Raw genomic sequence first — 21,064 nt, 5'->3', positions numbered from 1 at the left:
GCTGTAGAATACAGAAGGTTTCCTGAAGGAGAAAGCCTCCACTTCTATTTAAAAGATAGTAAAACAAAAACACCTTGTATGCAAAAACTGTAAATACTACAGTATACTACAGTCTGCAAAACCACTACAGTAAATACTACAGTATACTACAGTCTACAAAAACACTACAGTAAATACTATAGTATACTACAGTCAGCAAAAACCCTACTGTAAATGCTACAGTATACTACAACCTGCAATAACACTACAGTAAATACTACACTATACTAAAGTCTACAAAAGCACTACAGTAAATACTACAGTATTTACCTGTAAAAACAGTACATTAATTACTACAGTATATACTACAGCTTTATTTTACTACAGCATTTATACTACAGTATACAGTATACAGTAAACACTACAGTAAATACTACAGTAAGTCTGCTAAAACACTACAGTGAATACTACAGTATTTATACCCTAGAATACTTTAGTATTTTTTAATGTGGGTTGTTGAACAAGTGGTCACTTGAACAAGGTGTCAAATTATACTTTAGAGACCAGAGTACACCTTTTTATTTATTTTTTATTTACAAGACTTCGGAAATAAGACTCAAAACAACAGAAATAATACAAAGATATTGTGTATTTACAGTGCTAGTCCTCCACTGGCAGCTATATAACAGGAAAAAAATTGAATGGTATAGACTTGATCCAAATAAATTCCTGGTGACGACAAGTAAGGTGCCTGATACATTAAACATATATGTCCTGTAGACCTTTTAAGTGACCTGCAGAACACTTATAAGCAAACATTTGAAATATAATCAGAAATTAACATAGGCTGTGCACAAGGTCTTGTCCATGTTGAAAAGGCAATCAGATTAGGCAGCATTGGCAGCTTTAGGGGGAGAAAGTGGTTGTGGTCTCGGTTTCCATGGCGACCGCTGAACTCCTCCTCTTTCCGCAGGTGTACTGGAAGAATCTCTCCTGGCTCATACAGCCCAGATCCTTCAGCAGCTTCAGGAGGTCGCGGCGGAACTTCACCCCGATGAACGCGTACACAAAGGGGTTGAGGCAGCACCTCATGAAAGCCAGGCACTGGGTGATGTCAGAGGCGTAGAGGAGGCTGTTGTCGTAGATGCAGTCCTTGCTGCCCCCTTTAGCCGTGTCGAGAGTGGTCAGCAGCAGTACCAGATTATAGGGCACCTGGCAGAGCAGGAAGACTGCCACCACAGCGAAGATCACCTTGATGGCCTTGTTCTTCTCAAAGCTCCGGGCCTGGCACAGGGTCTTCACAATGGCGCCGTAACAAAAGGCCATGATTAGGAGCGGCAGAACAAACCCAAGGACCATCTGGCTCACCTGGATGCCCACGCGCACCTGGTCTGAGCCGGCGGTGTAGGGAGTGCAGGTCTTGTTGCTGATGTTAGTGTAGGACATCTCGGGCACAGAGAAGACCAGCGCCATCACCCAGATGACCACAGAGGTCACCTTGCTAATGAACACGGCCTTGGAGCGGTGGCGGTGGGCAGAGACGGCCTTGGAGATGGCGAAGTACCTGTCGGAAAAATGACAAAAAGTAGGCTTTATATAGTAGGCTCATATATCTGCTCATATATACAAATATTTACAGAGATAGGAGCAGATCAGCCTATTAGGTCACAGCAGAGATAAGAGCAGATCAGCCTATTAGGTCACAGCAGAGATAGGAGCAGATCAGCCTATTACGTCACAGCAGGACGCACACTGCAACACGTTTCGATCAGGCTTTTATTTAACTAGGTTAGTCTTTGAGAATGCGTTCGCATTTGCAATAACATACCTGTCCACGCTGATGGAGGTGAGGAGGAACATGCCGCTGTAGAAGCTGACCTTATAGATGGTGTGCATGACCTTGCAGATGAACAGCCCCAGCACCCACTCCGTCATGGAGTTGGTCGCCCAGAGGGGCAGCGACACGGCGAACAGCAAGTCGGCGATGGACAGGCTGAGCAGGAACACATCAGTCCCGGTCTTCAGCCGGTTGAAGTAGACGTAGGTACCGATCACCAGGATGTTACCGACCAGACCGAGGAAGCAGATGAGGGAGTAGAAGGTGGGCATGAACCAGGAGCGGAAGTGGCGGTTGGATTCCTTCTGGCATTGCTGGGTCCAATGGTCATAATCCAAGTCAGTCTTGTCTGTGGGGTAATCAGTGTAATCAGTGGTGAACTCTGTAGTCATGTTTTCATTCTGAGAGAAGCAAGTCTGGAAAAAAAGACAATGGGACATACTATAAATCAGGATAATTGATGATTGACTGGTGTAATCAAATGCCTTGAATTGTAATAAAATGTAATTCAAATAGATTAGTGTTCAGGTTCAGGGAACTGGGTCCAAAATGAAGCCCTGCATCTGGCCCCTTGATAAACTGGCATGCTTTCAGATGAGTATACCACTTCCTGAGAGGAAGTTGCGCTATACAGTATGCTATTGAATGAAAGACTGTGGTTAGTACCCGTGTAGTGTTTGTGTGTTTCTGTGGGTAGAGTACGTGTTAAGTGAGTTATCAACATATCAATTAAATGGTTGTCGAAAAAAATGATATCAAAAGACTATTAATACTTCATACAAATGATACTGTATGATCTGGTATACTGAAGATTGTGTTCATCCATTGTTCTTACCTCAAAGTAGGTCCAGATCAGCAAAGCTGGTACTAAGATTTGTATATCTGAAAATCAGATAAGGTATGGTTAAAGCTCAAGAGTACCAACCTTTGGAAAGAGTTCAAGACACGTCACTTATGATGCTACATAGGAGTTGATGTCCCTTGTAATTAGCATATATTGTTTTTATAAGTGTCAATAATGAATTTGAGTTGTCTCAACTGTTAGATATTTAGCTTGTACCGCAGGGTTCCCCAATAAGTGGCCAACAGGCCAAATTCATCCCACAGGTGATTTTATTTGGCCCTCCAAGTTTCCTGAGCATAAAGTGTTTGTTGTTGGACATAAAACACTGGAAAATCACCAGGAAATCAGCTCAGTGATTTTAATTTAGAAAAATCTGTTCCCAAATATTCCCATGCATAAATAAAGAGGCATATGTGATCGTATCTCAATGTATTCAAGGTTTGAAATTATTCTGCTTTTGTCAAATACTATATCTGTTTGAGATTTTTGCAGTTCATTTGCAGTGTACAACTCATATATAACTATGTTCCAGCCCCCTGACCATCCACTCAAGGAAAAATATTAACACGGATGAATGTAATTGAGGACCCCTGTTGGTAGCAGAAGGGGATGCACCAATTGATTGGTTGTTCAAAGATATCATAGCATACCCAAATATGAAAAGCATTAAATCTGTCTTTTTTTTAAGAGTCAAAAAGAAACAAAAAACTACTTCAAAAATCCCCCTTTGACTCACCAGGTGATCAGAAAACTGGACATTTTCAAACCTTCAAAACAGAAGTGAGACTGGGGCTGTACCTGTAACCATCTCAGTCTTACAACCCTGGGTCAAGTTTCAGTATTTCTATACTCAATTGATTTGAAACACTTCAAAAAGTTCATTAACAGTTAAAAAACATTAATTAAACAAGGGCAGCAGAGGTCAGCGATTCACAGATATTGTGTTAATAAGAAGTAAAAGCTCAATTGAATGATTATAGCCTACTGTAGCTATACAGCTGTATGGCTTGTTATCAACCTTTCCATCTTAGCACCCTACATCACATACACTATGTTCCCCTAACGGAAGCACATTTACTATTTTCGTATAGCATTGTCTACATGCATGCAGCAATTGACAGGCCACACTGTTTTGCTAATCCTGCCCCGTAGTAGTGCCTTTTTAGTAATTTAATTCAATATAACCCCTACTTATACAAAACATATTTATTTATCTATTTATTTATTGGACAAATAAATCTTAGAACAAAATGTATTTATATTCCTTTTGATAAAAGTTGTTATTAATTGAAAAATTACAGGAAGCTAATATCCTATGAATAATCAACTATTTCATGTTTATTAAATCACTTTTCCACATTTATAAAAATGTATGAAACATTGAATGATGTGCTCACCTTTGACAGCGGTCATGTTGATTGAGAGTTACAACTGCACTTTCTCTCTGTACACAAGTTGTGAAAGTAGAGAGACAGCCCGCTAGTCTAGATGAGACTGTGTCAGGTGCTAGATTCCCCTTTGAACTATACTTAAAAAAAGGGCCCCTGGTTCAGAGTTAACACCTTTACTCCCCCGAGGGTGTCTTGTGAAGAACAATGACTAGGAATGAGAGTGAATGCAAATGTTGTTGGTTTTACGCATTGTGCAGAACAATTTGAGGTTTCATAATTTGTATGACAGTATAGAGAGATAGAACTGCATCCCACTTGTAATTGGTGATTCATTACCTATTGAACATTGCTGTTGAACTGCTGCATACAGCTATTGCACACTATGAGAGGGAATTGGTGTTCATGTTGTTCAGCACAGACACTCAGACACACCAAAGATCTCAGTGACCGCAGTGGTCGAGGGAAAATGTATTGTCTGTTCTATTTTCAACCCACAGTCACTAGAAAGATAACACCATTACGCTTGTGCTGTTGTTGCTTATTTTTCTTTGTAGTCTACACCACTAGCAGTTCTGGGGGGGGGGGGGGGGGGGGGGGGGGGCAGTGCCCCTGTGACAACAATTTTGGACCCCCTTGTGGCCCCCCTAAATGTGGAGTATGAAATAATTTTTACATAACAAATTTTTGCTATCGTTCTTTTTTTTCACATCCGTTATTAATGTAACTGGCCCCTCTAACAGTACAACTGGCCCCAGCTTGCCCCCCCCCCCCCCCCCCCCCAGTTGAAATGGTCTAGAACCACCACTGGTCTACAGTGAAGAAAAGGCTACATCAGTTCATTGAGAACACAATATATAGGTCCTAAATTGGTGTAGATTTGGTTTCTCACCTCGCAGTTACAACCCCATTACTTATCAATAGGCTTAGATGTTGATGAAATTGCCCATGCCATCTCCGATTGAGTTTACAGCTGATGTTGGATTAAAAGCCATTAGGCCTTGATTTTAATTGTATTTTTTACTTTTGTCTACTCTTTTCTATTGTCTTCAGTTTATCCTCACACCTGCTTGTACTTTCAGGTGGAGTAGGGATGAAGGTAAGGAAAAGCTCTCTGGGTCAAACAGGGCTTACTGATTATCATTACAATACATGTACTGTATGGACTCTTACAAAAAAGGGTTCCAAAAGGGTTTTTCAACCGACCCCATAGGAGAACCCTTTTTGGTTCCAGGTAGAACCCTTTTTGGCTCCAGGTAGAACTATTTTGCGTTGAAAAGGGTTGGGTTGAAAAGGCTGTATTACAAAGTCTGTATAAAATGAAATCTTCAGCCTAGCAAATAACCCACTTTGAGATACATTTAGCTAGAATAAAAGTACAAATATAACTAAAAAACAAATACTGAAAAGTATTTACTGCACAAGTAAGTAACAAACAAGATGGATGCTCATTCTGTGAACAGCATTCATTGAAGGGACTATTTTTAAGTGTCTTACCAATTCTGTGTGTTTGCCAAACCAACAGCTACAAAACAGGCCTCCCAGAGCAAGTGGCTGATATGTAGAGAACGTCAAAGGTGAGACAGACTCATTACAATCAATGCTTCATGTGTGTTTAATTCAAAATATTAGAGATATACTAATGTTTCTTCATGTCCCCTTTGACAACTTCGACAATTAAGTGATTTACACAAAAGTCTCAGTCATTTCTCCAAAAGTCCCTTTCACCAATACTCATACGGTATACGTTTGCAATTGTGTTTACCACCACAACACTTTTGCTTGGGCAGTTGTGGCAGTACCACTGCTGTCTTAGTTTATCTTTGTCGGTAAAGGGCACGTTCAGTCTTATTCTCCCCTACTCTCTGCCGACTCTGCACAAGCTGTACACCTGTCTGGCTGTGCGGTTGCGGCTTTGAGTTTTAAAGGCGCTCAGGAAAAGAAACCAGCAAAGAAACACTAACCACAATTCTGTGCAACAGGTGACTGCTGCAGAGGGACAACTGTGCACCTCTGCACCTACATTAAAGCTGTGACAAATCTCATCGCTATTGCAGAAAGCAGATCATACAAATATAATTATTAGAACGGACAATTATGAGCTGCAAACATTTAACTGGTACCCTCGTGGGTAAACTCAATAGGTCACCGGTCCACCAATCACGGATGTTGATTTGAAGAGGAATGTATTTTCTACTAATTGAAATTACATGGGGCTGCTGGTATGCTTCCTGCACATGGAATCTAGCTGCAAAAGTGACAGACTTTTTTCAAAGTGTGCTAACAGGAAGACGACTGTAGCTGTACCATTATCAGTTTATCTTCTACCTGTCTCTTTTCTCTGTTTATCTTCTACCTGTCTCCTTTGCTCACATCAGGTCAATACAATATAAATACTGTTGGTTAAAAATGTTTACTACAAAAGATAACACTACCTCAGACAGCTGGAAAGAGTGGTGCTATATTGAAAACAGGAAACCCACTTCCTTGTACCTTGCAGATCAGAGGACACAGACCAGTGGACCAAATCTTTAACAAATAGTTTCAAATCTGTCATCAGTATTGTGTGCCATAGATTGTGTATGATAAGTCATTGGAAGTGTAACACATTCTGCCTAGAGTTCATGTCTTATAAAAGCTGGCCAGTTCAAATAGGTCACAATTGCACAGGGCTAGGATAACACAGTGCCACCGAGGATAACACAGTGCCACCGACGTCTACTGTCCCCACATGCTTCAAGATGTCCACCATTGTTCCTGTACTCAAGAAAGTAAAGGTAATTGAACTAAATGACTATCGCCCTGTAGCACTCACTTCCGTCATCGTGAAGTGCTTTGAGAGACTAGTCAAGGATCATATCACCTCTACCTTACCTGACACCCTAGACCCACTTCAATTTGCATACCACCCCAATAGATCCACAGACGATGCAATCGACATCGCACTGCACACTGCCCTATCTCATCTGGACAAGAGGAATACCTATGTAAGAATGCTGTTCATTGACTATAGCTCAGCATTCAACAGCATAGTACCCTTCAAGCTCATCATTAAGCTTGAGGCCCTGGGTCTGAACCCTGCCCTCTGAACCCTGCCCTGTACAACTGGGTCCTGGACTTCCTGACACGCCGTCCCCAGGTGGTGAAGGTAGGAAAAAACACCTCCACCTTGCTGATACTCAACACTGGGGCCCCACAAGGATGCCTGCTCAGCCCCCTCCTGTACTCCCTGTTCACCCATGACTGTGTGGCCATGCACACCTCCAAATCAATCATCATGTATTTTAATTAGTTTTTTTACCACCTATTTCTCCCCAATTTCATGGTATCCAATTGGTAGTTACAGTCTTGTCTCATCGCTGCAACTCCCATACAGACTCAGGAGAGGCAAAGGTTGAGAGTCGTGCGTCCTCCGAAATACAACCCAACCAAGCCGCACTGCTTTTTGACACAATGCCCACTTAATCCGGAAGCCAGCCACACCAATGTGTCGGAGGAAACACCGTACACCTGGCGACCATGTCAGCATGCACTGCGCCCTGCCCGCCACAGGAGTCACTAGTGCGTGATGGGTCAAGGACATCCCTGCCGGCCAAACCCTCCCCTAACCCAGACAACGCTGGGCCAGTTGTGCACCGCCCAATGGGTCTCCCAGTCGCAGCCAGCTGCGACAGAGCCTGGACTCGAACCCAGAATCTCTAGTGGCACAGCTAGCACTGTGATGCAGTGCCTTAGACCACCCCGCCACTTGGGAGGGCACAATCATCAAGTTTGCAGACGACACAACAGTAGTAGGTCTAATTACCAACAATGACGACACGGGAGGTGAGGGCCCTGGAAAATAACCTCTCACCCAATGTCAACAAAACAAAGGAGCTGATCGTGGACATCCACATCGATGGGACAGTAGTGGAGAAGGTGGAAAGCTTCAAGTTCCTCTGCGTACACATCACTGACAAACTGAATGGTCCACCCACACAGACAGTGTGGTGAAGAAGGTACAACCACAGGGCTCTAAAGAGGGTGGTGCGGACTTCCCAACGCATCACGGGGGCAAACTACCTGTCCTCCAGGACACCTACAGCACCCGATGTCACAGGAGGGCCAATAAGATCATCAAGGACAACAACCACCCAAACCACTGCCTGTTTTTCCCGCTATCATCCAGAAGGCGAGGTCAGTACAGGTGCATCAAAGCTGGGACCGAGAGTCTGAAAAACAGCTTCTGTCTCAAAGCCATCAGACTGTTAAATACTGTTAAATAGCCATCACTAGCACATTAGAGGCTGCTGGCCTACATACATAGACTTTAATAATTGAACACTTGTCACTTTAATAATGTTTACATATCTTGCATGACTCATCTCATATGTATATACTATATTCTATTCTATTCTACTGTATCTTAGTCTATGCTGCTCTGACATTGCTCACCCAAATATTTATATATTCTTAATTCCATTCCTTTACTTTAGATTTGTGTGTATTGTTGTGAAATTGTTAGATATTACTGTTAGATATTACTGCACTGTCAGAGCTAGAAACACAAGCATTTCGCTACACCCGCAATAACATCTGCTAAACACGTGCGTGACAAATGCATTTTATTTGATTTGAATTCCATCATGGAATTATCATCGGTCACCTCAGCCTGAGTAACTGTTAATATGAACAAACACGCCACCTTAAATGATTACCATTCTATACGCAATGCGTGAGACATTGAAAACAAACCCTGTCATCAACAACTTCATGTCAGGGTAGAAAAGTTTATTGGTATAAATATGGCAAACAAAATTGATTTTTAAGACAGTATGTTGATGACTCACTCTGCTCTTCAAGTAGCTTTAGGATGAGATGAAAAACCACTCACGTTCACGCAAACCTTGTAACACTGCTTCTTACATTGCATATTAACATTTAAGAGTTTGTTCTGGGTTGAACATTGCACTACTGGTCATAATAACATAACACTGAAAGGTTGTTCTAAGCATACAGCTTTTGATTTGATTGAGAGCTAGCAGACTTTAGAACACTGACTGGTAGAGCACTGTACAGCATGGATGAACTCATAGCATACAACAGGTTGGTGGACGGATGGATTGGGCCCAGGACTCACAATACACAAGAATAATAATCAAAAATGAAAACAACTACTTACTTCTATTAACTCCTGAGACAATACTGTCCCTTAATACTGATACTTAGAGTAAACATTAAAAAATATGGGGCAGAGGAGAGTCGCCCCACCCCTTCCGTTACTAAGCAAACTCTTCCATTTGAGGAGTTGCGACACCATGCAAAAATAACATTGAAAGCAACAATAACATTACACTCCAAAGAACAAGTAATTAAACATTGAACAACTTATTTTTTTGCGACAGTTTTTACAACCAGCCTCAATCGGTAAGATTAATGGTGTCTGACAGATATAGTACCATAGTGTCTGCCAGATATAGTACCATAGAATAAGACAAGAGATATGTTTTGATATATTGACAGGTGATGGATGGTTGCTATTGACTGGCACTGCGGTCTGTGATAGAAATACGGTGAATTCACCGTATGAATTGTGACTGAATTTAGATGTCATTCACTTTAGTTGGGATAATTGCTTTGCTGTGTGGACTTGATGCAAATTGACAGCAGGTCTATTTTGACCCTGCCAACAGAGCTCTGAAGATTCAACCAATTGCATCAAACTTCCCATCGGAAATAAAAACCCATCTAAACACAGCTTTTGTTCACATAGATACTAATGTACAATGTGTTATCATCAGAGTGTGACTGTAGAGATGGAATGTTGCATCATGGACATTTCTCGGCCCTAAGGTCAGAGGTCGACTCCTCAGTGGGCGGTAGGGCGTGCCCTGCTCGGCCCCTCTGAGGCTGCTGGTTCGCTGGGCGGGGCGTCCTCCGTCACGGCAGAGGTGGTCTCCGACCCCGTGTTACTGTCACTGGTGCCGTCCTCCATCACCCCTTCCGGAACACTCTCCTTGTCCTCCAACGGCGCCCCCTCCTCAACCTCACTGGCAGGACGAGCCGTCGACTCCTCCGATGCCTTTGACTTCTCTGTAACCAAGAAAGCAGGAAATATTAGGGGACAGCAAACACGTTTGGACCAATGTAGTTTCAAACGTGAAAATAACATTGTAAAATGAGCTCAGCACACAATCTCCCATGAGAAGCATCTACCCAAATACCTAACTCAGGGGACCTGACCAGAACCTGACTATAACCATACATTAAAACACCATACGGTTTAGTGATTAATACTGTTGGGCCTCACCACCAGTATCCATGGGTCTGGGTTCCGTATCCTCTCTCTCCTTGTTGCTGCTGTCACTGACAGACACCTGCTGGCTCTTGCTGCCATTTGACGGGCCAACTGGTTTCTCCTCCTCCTCCAGGCTAGAGGACGTGGACGCCTCCTTCTCCCGCTCCGACATACGCCTGCGGGATGCATCCTCTGCCGCGGCGACCTCTGCAGATATCTTCTCCATGTCCACCTCCACTTTCATACAACACAGCTGGGCACAGAGTGGCAACATGTTGAGTCTCCCCACCGGGGGATTAATGCCATTAATCTTACAATCAATCTCACACCTGTGCAACTGTGATTAGTAACATGGACAGTGAGTAGCGAGTACAGTGTTGACACCTTGATCAGATTTGGCACAGTTCCTGTTTCCTCTACAACGATAGTACATTGCAAGGCAGTTAACCCACTGTTCCCTGGGCGCCGTGGATGTCGATTAAGGCGGCCCTCCGCACCTCTCTAATTCAGAGAGGGTTGGGTTAAATGCGGAAGACACATTTCATTTGAATGCATTCAGTTGTACAACTGACTAGGTATCCCCCTTTCAATCATTTTATTTCATTGAATTGCCCATTGTGAAGCATAGAGGAAGTAAATTGACTCTAAGTAAATGGCGCCACCTGGGGTATGGACTACACAGTGCATCCACTATACAGTGCAGTATCTGGATTCAGAACTGCACCGAGTCAGTCTTCAAATTCTTAGTGATGACGCCGCATCTTAGCCAGGACACATGGATAAAGTTAGCAGCTGCGGATCTCTACAATGCAGAACTGGCCCATTCCACATAGCCTGAGGTCAACGCTGTAATATGTACTATGTGCAACACAACAGATTGCGTACAAGTTCCCAGATGATGATACCATACCCTTTTCAGCTCGCTGTTGAAAGACTCTGTGGCATCGATGAATTTCCTTTTCTTGTCCTGGTGGCGGTCTTCAATCTGAAGTAGCTCCGCCTCCAGCTTCCTCTGTGGACCAGACAGAGACCTGCCAATTTACCTGACTGATTACCTGTTTTAAATTACTACTCAATTATCAAATAAGGAGAAAGGATCTGATATCCAGGTTACCATGACAATAACGCCATGACTGGGTATCTATATGTATCTAGGAAGACTGATAGAAGACTGACTGAAGACTGACAGACAACAGCGTACCTGATGCACCATAAGGGACTGGACCTGCCGTTTCAAGACCTGCATACGGGCGGTAGTGACGACGGAGCGCACGTCGGGGACCACGCTCTCGCTCAGGATCTCGCTGATCAGCCGGTGGTTGCGTTGGAAACGGGCGGCAGCCGTGTGCTTCATGGAGAATCCGTCGTCGTAATCTGGGAGAGAGAATGGAAAAGGCATGTGGCGGGTGCTGTGTGTCTATCAGAGCTCAACGAATACAACTGTCAATGGGTAAAGAGCGGAGAGTTCCCACCCAGCAAGTGTAGATGTGGTAGGCTTCAGGAAATAAATCTGATCTGGCATATCTTAATCGGACATAGTTTAACATTGACATACCTACGTTTGGTTGAATCCTTTATATCAGTCGGAAATGTCTGCATATTTGGCTGTTTACATGTTTGTTGCATGAATATACTTGAATATACACATTTGCAAAGGAAGTTTCAACATTGTTGTGGTGAATGGCATTGATATCCATGTGCGGGTAGAGAGATAAAGATACATCTTTCTCTCTCTCTACCTCTCAAAAACCTTACTCATTTACTCCAGAAAAGTCTTGGTGGTTTTTACTGGCGCTTGTGCTCTTGTTATTTTCCAGAAAAACCAGAGGATATTGCGAAACTAAGTGAACATCCAAGCTCTAAGTGCATGACACTTTTCTTTTAAATCCAGGGTCAAATTAAATTGTCCTCTATAACACTAACATCAAAGTAAGTCATAAATGTAGGAGAAGAAATTGTCTCTTTAATAAGGTCCTTCTTATTGAACACATGGAGAATTCATTCCACGTTGGGCCAAAAGTCATTCAACTGACAAAAAAATCCAAAAAACTGCAGTGATTAAATAAATAAAGTGATTTATTGCTGTAGTCAAACACCCATTTCATTTGAAGTCTGTGAAGGATGCTACCCTTTGAAAATAGCAATGGGGGCAAGATGGTGCATTTGTCTGTGCATTTGGGAGCAAGAAATACAATTTTGGCTTCATATTAACATCGTACATTTTATGGTGGAGAAAGACGTCATTCGAAAACGATCATCATCTCCATCCAACGCCCTGCTCCATCGGTTGATCTTCACTTCTGATTTTTTTTGGTGCTTTTTCTCCAAAACCAACGGAACAATTTGTTCAGACTCTCCCCGTTCTCTGCATCTATAAAGCAACTGATGTGGCAAATCTTTTTGAAGTCATCAATGTACAGCTTGTTAAGAAATTAACCCATAGGGATACTAACTATCACATTTTTATACCTTGGGTGTTTCCAACTACCACAAGATTTTTTTATGCATTTCCTGTATACCATTATCCAGCTCGATACGAGACAAGCATCATTTCCTGTAGGGTGTAATTCAGAAGTCCAGTTTTGATGTATGTTTCTACGTGATGTGTGTTGCCTTGTTTCTTACTGGATCTCAGTGAAGCCATTGATCTCAAATACAGGGCCCAGGCTTATACTACAGAGCTGAAATGGAGCGTGGCCTATAAGGTGAAGTAGCAAGTGTGACAAACAACGAAGAGGTAGTATAGGGATAGAAATTGACACCAAGGTATTGTCACAGTTGCTGAAACATGGCGTGGGAACCAGAGTGTGACTGACATGGTAATACTAGTAGTGCTGAGAGCGTCTTACCATCTGGGTCGTCTGCTGGCTGGATACTCATGTACGGCTCGCCCTTGTCGAGACGAGACTGGCGCTGTCGGCTTTCCTCCTCCAGAGCGGCCTCGGCGCGGCTCTTAGCGTTGACGTAAGCCAGGTAGGCTGGAGAGTTGTGGTAGGCCTTCATGCTCTCATTGTACTCAATCTGTAGAGGAGAGACAAAGATGTGACAAAGGGAGAGACCTTTGACACGTGCCCCTGCAATGCAAAAACAAACTATTCAACATTGAAGAAAAGTTACTCAGTATTTTTACAAAGGAAGGAATGATGACTGGAGGGACCCTTCTGACAACTGTTGGAGACACTTGTTACTGGTCACCCATAACAACCCCGTAAATAAACACCCCGGTAAAAACAAACCAACCTTCTCTGCTTCGTAATCATTCAAGTAATCCTGTTTCTCCTCATCAGTGAGGTCCCTCCACATGCCACCGATTATCTTCCCAATTTCCCATAGTTTCAGATCGGGATTGGAGGCTTTTACTTGATCCCAAACCTGGTGATGAGAACCAGACAGGGGATCATTATCTCCACAAACCTATGGAGGCCGTGTTTAAACTCCATCTCCAGGGAGATATCCCATAGTCTGTCTGTAGTGCTCTTAATGGCTAGGCTGCTGTATGTCTAGTTTCACAGTTCACACCTACCTGCATGGACACATGGGGCAGACGATGTGTAGTGTACATTACGAGTGCTCGTCCCTAACCCTGGCTAAAGTGCTGCGTGTCATAAGGGTATAGTACAGTATTTTAATATGTCTTGCAATGGTGCACATGATGGAGCAGTTTGGGTTTAAGTAATGTTACGTGTGGACAACTTACCTTGCGACTATATCGCATGTACGGCATCAACGGCTTGTCTGGCGGCTTGGGTGGCTTTGGAATGTTTATTCCTGAAGAATTCTGGGAAATAAAAAGGCACTTATTAGATTCAAAGTCAAAGTTAGGACACCAACTGGTGCTAAAAATGTCTAGCCATACAATTTTACACTAAGCAAAGTTTCGACTGAGAACCGCCCTGCAGGAAAATACGCATCCACATAGTTGATCATCCAACCTTCAACAAAGTATATGTAAAAATCCCAACAAAGACGCATCAAACTACAAAACCATCAGTTCAATCACCTTCATTTAATTAAAGCCTGTTTGAGCCCAACCAGTGTACAGAAGTCACACAGAGACTATGATTGAGTAACGTTGATGGAAGAAAATACAAAATCTCCCTAAAGCTGAGATTTGCACACTGCGCGACATAATGCCATTATCAGAATCCGAGTGCCAACCACAGCTTGCATGCAGCGACTGAATTATTCCCGTAGCAGCCTAAACCCATGCCAAGCATTGGGTCTATAATGCCATGGCAACGCTGATGGCATGGGTTACTTAGCATGGCTATCAGCAATGCAGACTTTGAAGGGCAGGATCGAGCGATTTTGAATAACCACAGATGGACACTTGGCCAGTCTGCACTAGTATGATGAAGGCAGCAGAGGAACGTTGGGATGGCATACATCTCAGAAAGCCTTGGTAATGGAATGGGTTCGACGAATCATACTGTCTTTCTGTTCAAGAATGTCTGCCCTTATAAGCACTGGAAAAATGACTCTTTCTAAACAAAGCCAAAGAGCAAAGTTGTCAAGAGCTGTTATAGCTCATATCTGCATATACGTTATTACTGAGATTTACTAAGCAAGCTAGATTAGGCTGTTTCAATCAAACTAGATAGTTATTTTAATTATTGATGTTAGTTTCCTTCTGTGTCTCGCGTTTTATCCCGGTGTTTTCTCTACGTCATTATTCCTACCGTTGCCCGACTGTTGTTGCTTGTTGTCCCGCCCAGCCTGTAGTTGTTGTAAGCCAGATGGCTGTAGGGGTTGTACCCCACAAACCCGGGGGTGTTGGGCAATTGCTGATGGAAACAAATGAGACAGAAACACAGATGAGAAATAACATAAAATAATGGGGTAAAGCATGACAAAATCAATGAAAAACTGGTGACAACATGAATGTTGAAAAGCTGTAGAAATCAACTGAAAAAGACTTGCACTCATGCTAAAGCAACAAGAAGGATAATCAAGACAGCAATGTTATCTATACATTAGTGTTGTTTGTAATGAAAATAATGTATAGTCTACACTCTACAGTATGTTGTATATGGTACCTCACATCTTAGGAAGTGGAGCTTAGTATCTGAGACTGCAAAGCCTATTTCATTGACCAATTCTACTGTGGTAACAGGACTATCTGCAGGGTATACCGTATTAAATGGCCAAATGGATTCCACTTTTAAAAACAAGTTAGCCCCCAAAAATGTGGGCAGTAGCAAGTTAACATTGAAAGATAATAGCCGGCATGAATGTTATTATGGGACATCCCTTTCCAAATGGCTTCCCATGTGCCATCAGAAATACTTACTGTTGTAGGGGCTGGGGGAGGGGGAGGGGCATATGGCCTTTCTCTTTCTCTTTCTGTTTTGAAAGAAAAGGTGAGATTTAAAAATTGAGGCAAAAAGCCCCCTTTTACATCTCTCAATGTTGATTAAATCAATCCCATCAAGGTCGATCTGAATTTTGTGATTTTCTATTTCTCTCTCAGCAAATACATGACGGATAATTATTAACCTATCAATTATAATACTAGGAAATCATATAGGCTACCAGAAGTTCATATTTCATGAAACTTTATGTTATTGTGATAACATATACATTTGTAAATTCACATTTTTGTAGCCATAGTTGCCCAGCTTTATCAGAGACCAAACAGAAGTACTCATATTTTCATTATCTGATGGCTAAACTTGTATAATTGCAAACAATTTCTTACTTGACATCTTGGCAGAGGAAGAATTCTATCAGTTTATTCCAGTCATTGGGTCTGTAATAAACACATTATAATGGGGGAAAGCATTTAGGTGTTTCATTAACTTCATTTGTTATTACAGTACTTTAAAAAATTGAATAGGAAAGAAAGTAAGTAGCTTGAGAGGGAGGACAAAAGAGATGTTGGTGCCAAAATGATGTCAGGCGACGTATGTGAAACATCACAACAGTGTCAGTGGACAGGCATGAACATGACAGGGGTTTGATGTGACGACTAGCAAGCTGTTCGCGTCCAAACCCATCGCTTACACTATTTGGAATGGCATTTGCTTATAATTGCACATGCGTAAATAAATTTGATAAATGGAAACGCATTTGCTGAAAAATAAAGCGCTGTTATCTTGCGTAGTTGGCTGACACCCAGCTGTGCTAGCTAGCGAGGCTAGTAACGTTGAGCTAACTAACGTTACTTGCTTAGTAGTATGCAGCTACTAGCTATAGCTAGCCAGCTGGCTCACTTGGACCATCTGATCAGTAGATGATGAGCATGCAAACGTAGATAACACAATCAGTTAGCTTGATAACTTTTGGAGAAGGCGAATAATCTACAGTTTAAATGATTTAACAAAAACTAAAATACGGAATATTGTATTTGATACTCCGCATACGTTGTCAGGTAGCTAGCATTAGCTAGCCACAAAGCATTCCGATTAAAGCAAGCTAACTTTAGCTATCTAGCTGTCACTGAAACATTTCAATTTTGATTTGAGGCGTTAAAACAGCAGATTAACAGTGACTATACCCAAACTGTTTTGGATGTGGATTTTGCAATGTAAAACCTTGGATCAGAGAATTTAGAAAGCACCATGCTAGCTTGATAGCCACTACCTCCTACGCTGTATATGAGTAAGCTATTTGCTAGCTAGAGCTGTCACAATATAGTCACATCATCACCTTGCATGTATCTGTAAATCTGTTATTCAAACAAAAGTGGCATTTTACAAAAATTCTTGACATACAATTGAAAGACTATTCAACATAAATCCATTAATGAATACTATTGCTTTTCATATTTTGGTTAGTTCACATAGCAAGCAAGTGAAAGTAATGGCCAGCAAACTCACCCCAAAATCCTTTGTCCCCCACCAGTGTGTGTGTGGCTAGAATCAGGTTTAGCTAGCAGAAACAGTCCTCAGAATGAAATATACATATATATATGGGGTCCACACAGATTTCAGTAGAATTTTCCAGAACTATTCCTTTCTCCTCTGTTAAGGGCATTATGTTTGCATTACACCCCAAGGCTAGCCTACTCTAAATTGAATCACCTAATTTTCATTGCTACAATTTTTCAATCAATGTATCACTAAAATAATTGCTACGTAATGAATACACATTTGTGATGATTTTGCAATATAATACTGCATTTGAGACTATCAAATCCATAATTAACCAATTACTGATTTGGAATCAAATATTCTGAATCCACAGGTTCACTATAGTGAACTACAGTATGAATGAGTCAGTGATGAACATGAACATACAATAAGGAGGACATTGCAAGAATTCATTAACAGTTTCTAATTTATACATAACCCATATAACTGCACTAATTGAACTATGCTGCTGCAGTTACATGATGACAGGTCTTGTCATTGGTGCACTGATCCAAGGTTGAGCTGCTGCTGCTTATGGCAGAAGAATGAATCTTGCTAATTCATTCTGACCATACATTTTCATATTCCATGGCTTGCCAAGAGCTATTATCCTTAGCTTCAAATTCCATATGATAAAAATGACTAAAATATTGTTTATGTCACCCAAGCATGAAACTTAGGTATATGCATTCTGCTTCACTAACAAAAAGGGTTTTCAGAAAAGCCAAGGCAGGTCTATTCATATCTCCTATTTTGTTAGCAGTGGCGATCCGTCATTCAGGGCCGATGTTGCAAAGAAAAAGCCATATCTCAGACTGGCCAATAAAAAGAAAAGATTAAAATGGGCAAAATAACACAGACACCAGACAGAGGAATTCTGCCTTGAAGGCCAGCATCCCGGAGTTACCTCTTCACTGTTGACGTTGTGTAACGCCCTGGCCATAGAGAGGGGTTTTTGTTCTTTATTTTGGTTAGGCCAGGGTGTTACATTGGGTGGGCGTTCTATGTGCATTTTTCTATGTTGGTTTGTTTCATTGATTTTGGCCGTGTGGCTTCCAATCAGGCACAACTGTAGAGTGTTGTTGCTGATTGGGAGTCACACATAAGTGCCTGTTTTTCCATTGGGGTTTTGTGGGTAATTGTTTCTGTTCAGTGTTTTGCACCTGACAGGACTGTTTGGCTGTCGGTTTTCTGGTTTTGTTTTGTATAGTGTTCTTTCTGTTATTAAATTCAATGATGAACACTAACTCCGCTGCGCCTTGGTCTACTCTCTCTCCCGACAGCCGTTACAGAATTACCCACCACAAGAAGACCAAGCAGCGGAGTAAGGAGCAGAGCAAGGTTAAGAACCAGGAGAAAAGTTATCTGGAGTCGTGGACTTGGGAGGAAATCCTGGTTGGGAAAGGACCATGGGCTCAAGCGGGGGATTATCGCCGCCCGCAATGGGAAATAGAAGAGTCGAGAGCTGAGAGGCGCTGGTACGAAGAGAGGGAGCGCAACGGACACGGGAGGCAGCCCCCCAAAAAATTTGGGGCGGGGCACACGGGGAGTGTGCCGGAACCAGGAAGGAATTCTGGGCCAACTCCTCGTGCTTACTGGAAGCAGCGCAGTACTGGTCAGACACCGTGTTATGCGGTAAAGCGCACAGTGTCCCCAGTACGCGTTCAAAGCCCGGTGCGCTACATAACAGCCCCCCGCAAGTGCCATGCGAGGGCAGGCATCAAGCCAGGACGGGTTGTGCCAGCTCAGCGCGTCTGGTCTCCAGTGTGCCTTTTCGGGCCAGGGTATCCTGCACCGGCTCTGCGCACTGTGTCTCCAGGGCGCTGGGAGGGTCCAGTTCGCCCAATGCCTGCTCTCCACCCGTGCCGGGCCAAAGTGGGCATTCAGCCTGGAGTATGGGTAAAGAGCGTAAAGTCTAGAACTCCAGTGCTCCCCCACAGCCCGGTTTATCCTGTACCTCCTCCTCGGACCAGGCCTCCAGTGGATCTCTCCAGCCTGGACCGTCCTGTGCCACCTCCCAGGACTAGGCCTCCAGTGGGTCTCCCCATCCTGGTTAAGCCTGTGCCTCCTCCCCGGACCAGGCCTCCAGTGGATCTCTCCAGCCTGGTCCGTCCTGTGCCACCTCCCAGGACTAGGCCTCCAGTGGGTCTCCACATCCTGATCCGTCCTGTGCCGCCTCCTAGGACTAGGCCTCCAGTGGGTCTCGCCAGTCCAGAGCTGCCAGAGCTGCCCACCAGTCAAGAGCCGCCAGAGCTGCCCGCCAGTCCGGAGCCGCCAGAGCCGCCCGCCTGTCCGGAGCCGCCAGAGCCGCCCGCCTGTCCGGAGCCGCCAGAGCCGCCCGCCTGTCCGAAGCCGCCAGAGCCGCCCGCCTGTCCGAAGCCGCCATCGCCGCCCGCCTGTCCGGAGCCGCCATCGCCGCCCGCCTGTCCGGAGCCGCCATCGCCGCCCGCCTGTCCGGAGCCGCCTGAGCCACCCGCCTGTCCGGATCCGCCAGAGCCACCCGCCTGTCCGGAGCCACCAGAGCCACCCGCCTGTCCGGAGCAGTCAGAGCCGCCCGCCAGCTCGGTGAGTCCTGTGCCTGCGCCTAGGGCCAGGCCTCTTACATGTCTCCTCAGCCTGGTGAAACCTGGGTCAGTGCCGCCGGAGCCGCCAGGGATGCCCGCCAGCCGGGCGCAGCCATCACTGCCCGCCAGCCAGGCGCTGCCATCACCGCCCGCCAGCCGGGCGCAACCAGGGTCGCCCGCCAGCCGGGCACAACCATCACCGCCCGCCAGCCGGGCGCAACCAGGGTCGCCCACCAGACCTTCGGCGCGGCTAGGTGCGCCACCTAAGAGGGCGACGCTGAGGGTGGAGCAGAGGCCACGTCCCGCACCTGAGCCGCCGCCGTAAGAAGGCCCACCCGGACCCTCCCCTTCAGAGTCAGGTTTTACGGTCGGAGTCCACACCTTGGGGGGAGGGGGGGGGTACTGTAATGCCCTGGCCATAGAGCGGGGTTTTTGTTCTTTATTTTGGTTAGGCCAGGGTGTTACATTGGGTGGGCGTTCTATGTGCATTTTTCTATGTTGGTTTGTTTCATTGATTTTGGCCGTGTGGTTTCCAATCAGGCACAGCTGTAGAGTGTTGTTGCTGATTGGGAGTCACACATAAGTGCCTGTTTTTCCATTGGGGTTTTGTGGGTAATTGTTTCTGTTTAGTGTTTTGCACCTGACAGGACTGTTTGGCTGTCGGTTTTCTTGTTTTGTTTTGTATAGTGTTCTTTCTGTTATTAAATTCAATGATGAACACTAACTCCGCTGCGCCTTGGTCTACTCTCTCTCCCGACAGCCGTTACACGTTGAGACTGGTGTTTTATGGGTACTATTTAATGAAGCTGCCAGTTGAGGACATGTGAGGCGTCTGTTTCTCAAACTAGACACTCTAATGTACTTGTCCTCTTGCTTAGTTGTGCGCTGGGGCCTCCCACTCCTCTTTTTATTCTGGTTAGAGCCAGTTTGCTCTGTTCTGTGAATGGAGTAGTATACAGCGCTATACGAAATCTTCAGTTTCTAAACAATTTCTCGCATGGAATAGCCTTCATTTCTCAGAACAAGAATAGACTGATGAGTTTCAGAAGAATGTTCTTTGTTTCTGTCCATTCTGAGCCTGTAATCGAACCCACAAATGCTGATGCTACAGATACTCAACTAGTCTAAAGAAAGTTGTATTGCTTCTTTAATCAGCACAGCAGTTTTCAGCTGTGCTAACATAATTGCAAAAGGGTTTTCTAATGATCAATTAGCCTTTTAAAATTATAAACTTGGATTAGCTAACACAATGTGCCATTGGAACACAAGAGTGATGGTTGCTGAAAATGGGCCTCTGTACGCCTATGTAGATATTCCATAAAAA

At 44.0% G+C, this 21,064-nt stretch overlaps 2 protein-coding genes across 3 annotated transcripts; both read right to left on the bottom strand.

Annotated features, from left to right (window-relative positions):
• Nucleotides 1–550: 550 nt before the first annotated feature.
• LOC106588537 (C-C chemokine receptor type 7) lies at nucleotides 551–4,321 on the bottom strand. The gene is made up of 4 exons (XM_014177670.3): nucleotides 4,058–4,321; nucleotides 2,652–2,698; nucleotides 1,808–2,232; nucleotides 551–1,543 (listed from the first exon to the last, which is right to left on the bottom strand). The coding sequence occupies exons 1-4, from the start codon at nucleotides 4,071–4,073 to the stop codon at nucleotides 886–888; spliced, it is 1,146 nt and encodes a 381-aa protein (XP_014033145.1). The 5' UTR covers nucleotides 4,074–4,321; the 3' UTR covers nucleotides 551–885.
• A 4,482-nt stretch (nucleotides 4,322–8,803) lies between these two features.
• LOC106587865 (SWI/SNF-related matrix-associated actin-dependent regulator of chromatin subfamily E member 1) lies at nucleotides 8,804–17,370 on the bottom strand. Of its 2 annotated transcripts, XM_014176525.3 has the most exons (11): nucleotides 17,144–17,364; nucleotides 16,024–16,074; nucleotides 15,616–15,668; nucleotides 15,005–15,109; nucleotides 14,023–14,103; nucleotides 13,566–13,697; nucleotides 13,175–13,346; nucleotides 11,527–11,699; nucleotides 11,236–11,337; nucleotides 10,338–10,578; nucleotides 8,804–10,120 (listed from the first exon to the last, which is right to left on the bottom strand). In XM_014176525.3, exons 2-11 carry the CDS (start codon nucleotides 16,028–16,030, stop codon nucleotides 9,897–9,899), a joined length of 1,290 nt encoding a protein of 429 aa, XP_014032000.1. In that variant the 5' UTR covers nucleotides 16,031–16,074; nucleotides 17,144–17,364; the 3' UTR covers nucleotides 8,804–9,896. The 2 variants fall into 2 exon arrangements, with proteins under 2 accessions (XP_014032000.1, XP_014032006.1); XM_014176531.3 differs by lacking the exon at nucleotides 13,566–13,697 and having other exon boundaries at nucleotides 17,144–17,370.
• Between the last annotated feature and the right edge of the window lie 3,694 nt (nucleotides 17,371–21,064).

This window comes from Salmo salar, chromosome 02, assembly GCF_965601325.2.
Source record: "Salmo salar chromosome 02, fSalSal1, whole genome shotgun sequence".
Classification (NCBI taxonomy): domain Eukaryota; kingdom Metazoa; phylum Chordata; class Actinopteri; order Salmoniformes; family Salmonidae; genus Salmo; species Salmo salar.
The sequence above is the reverse complement of the archived record's forward strand: the minus strand, read 5'-3'. Positions and strand labels throughout refer to the sequence as shown.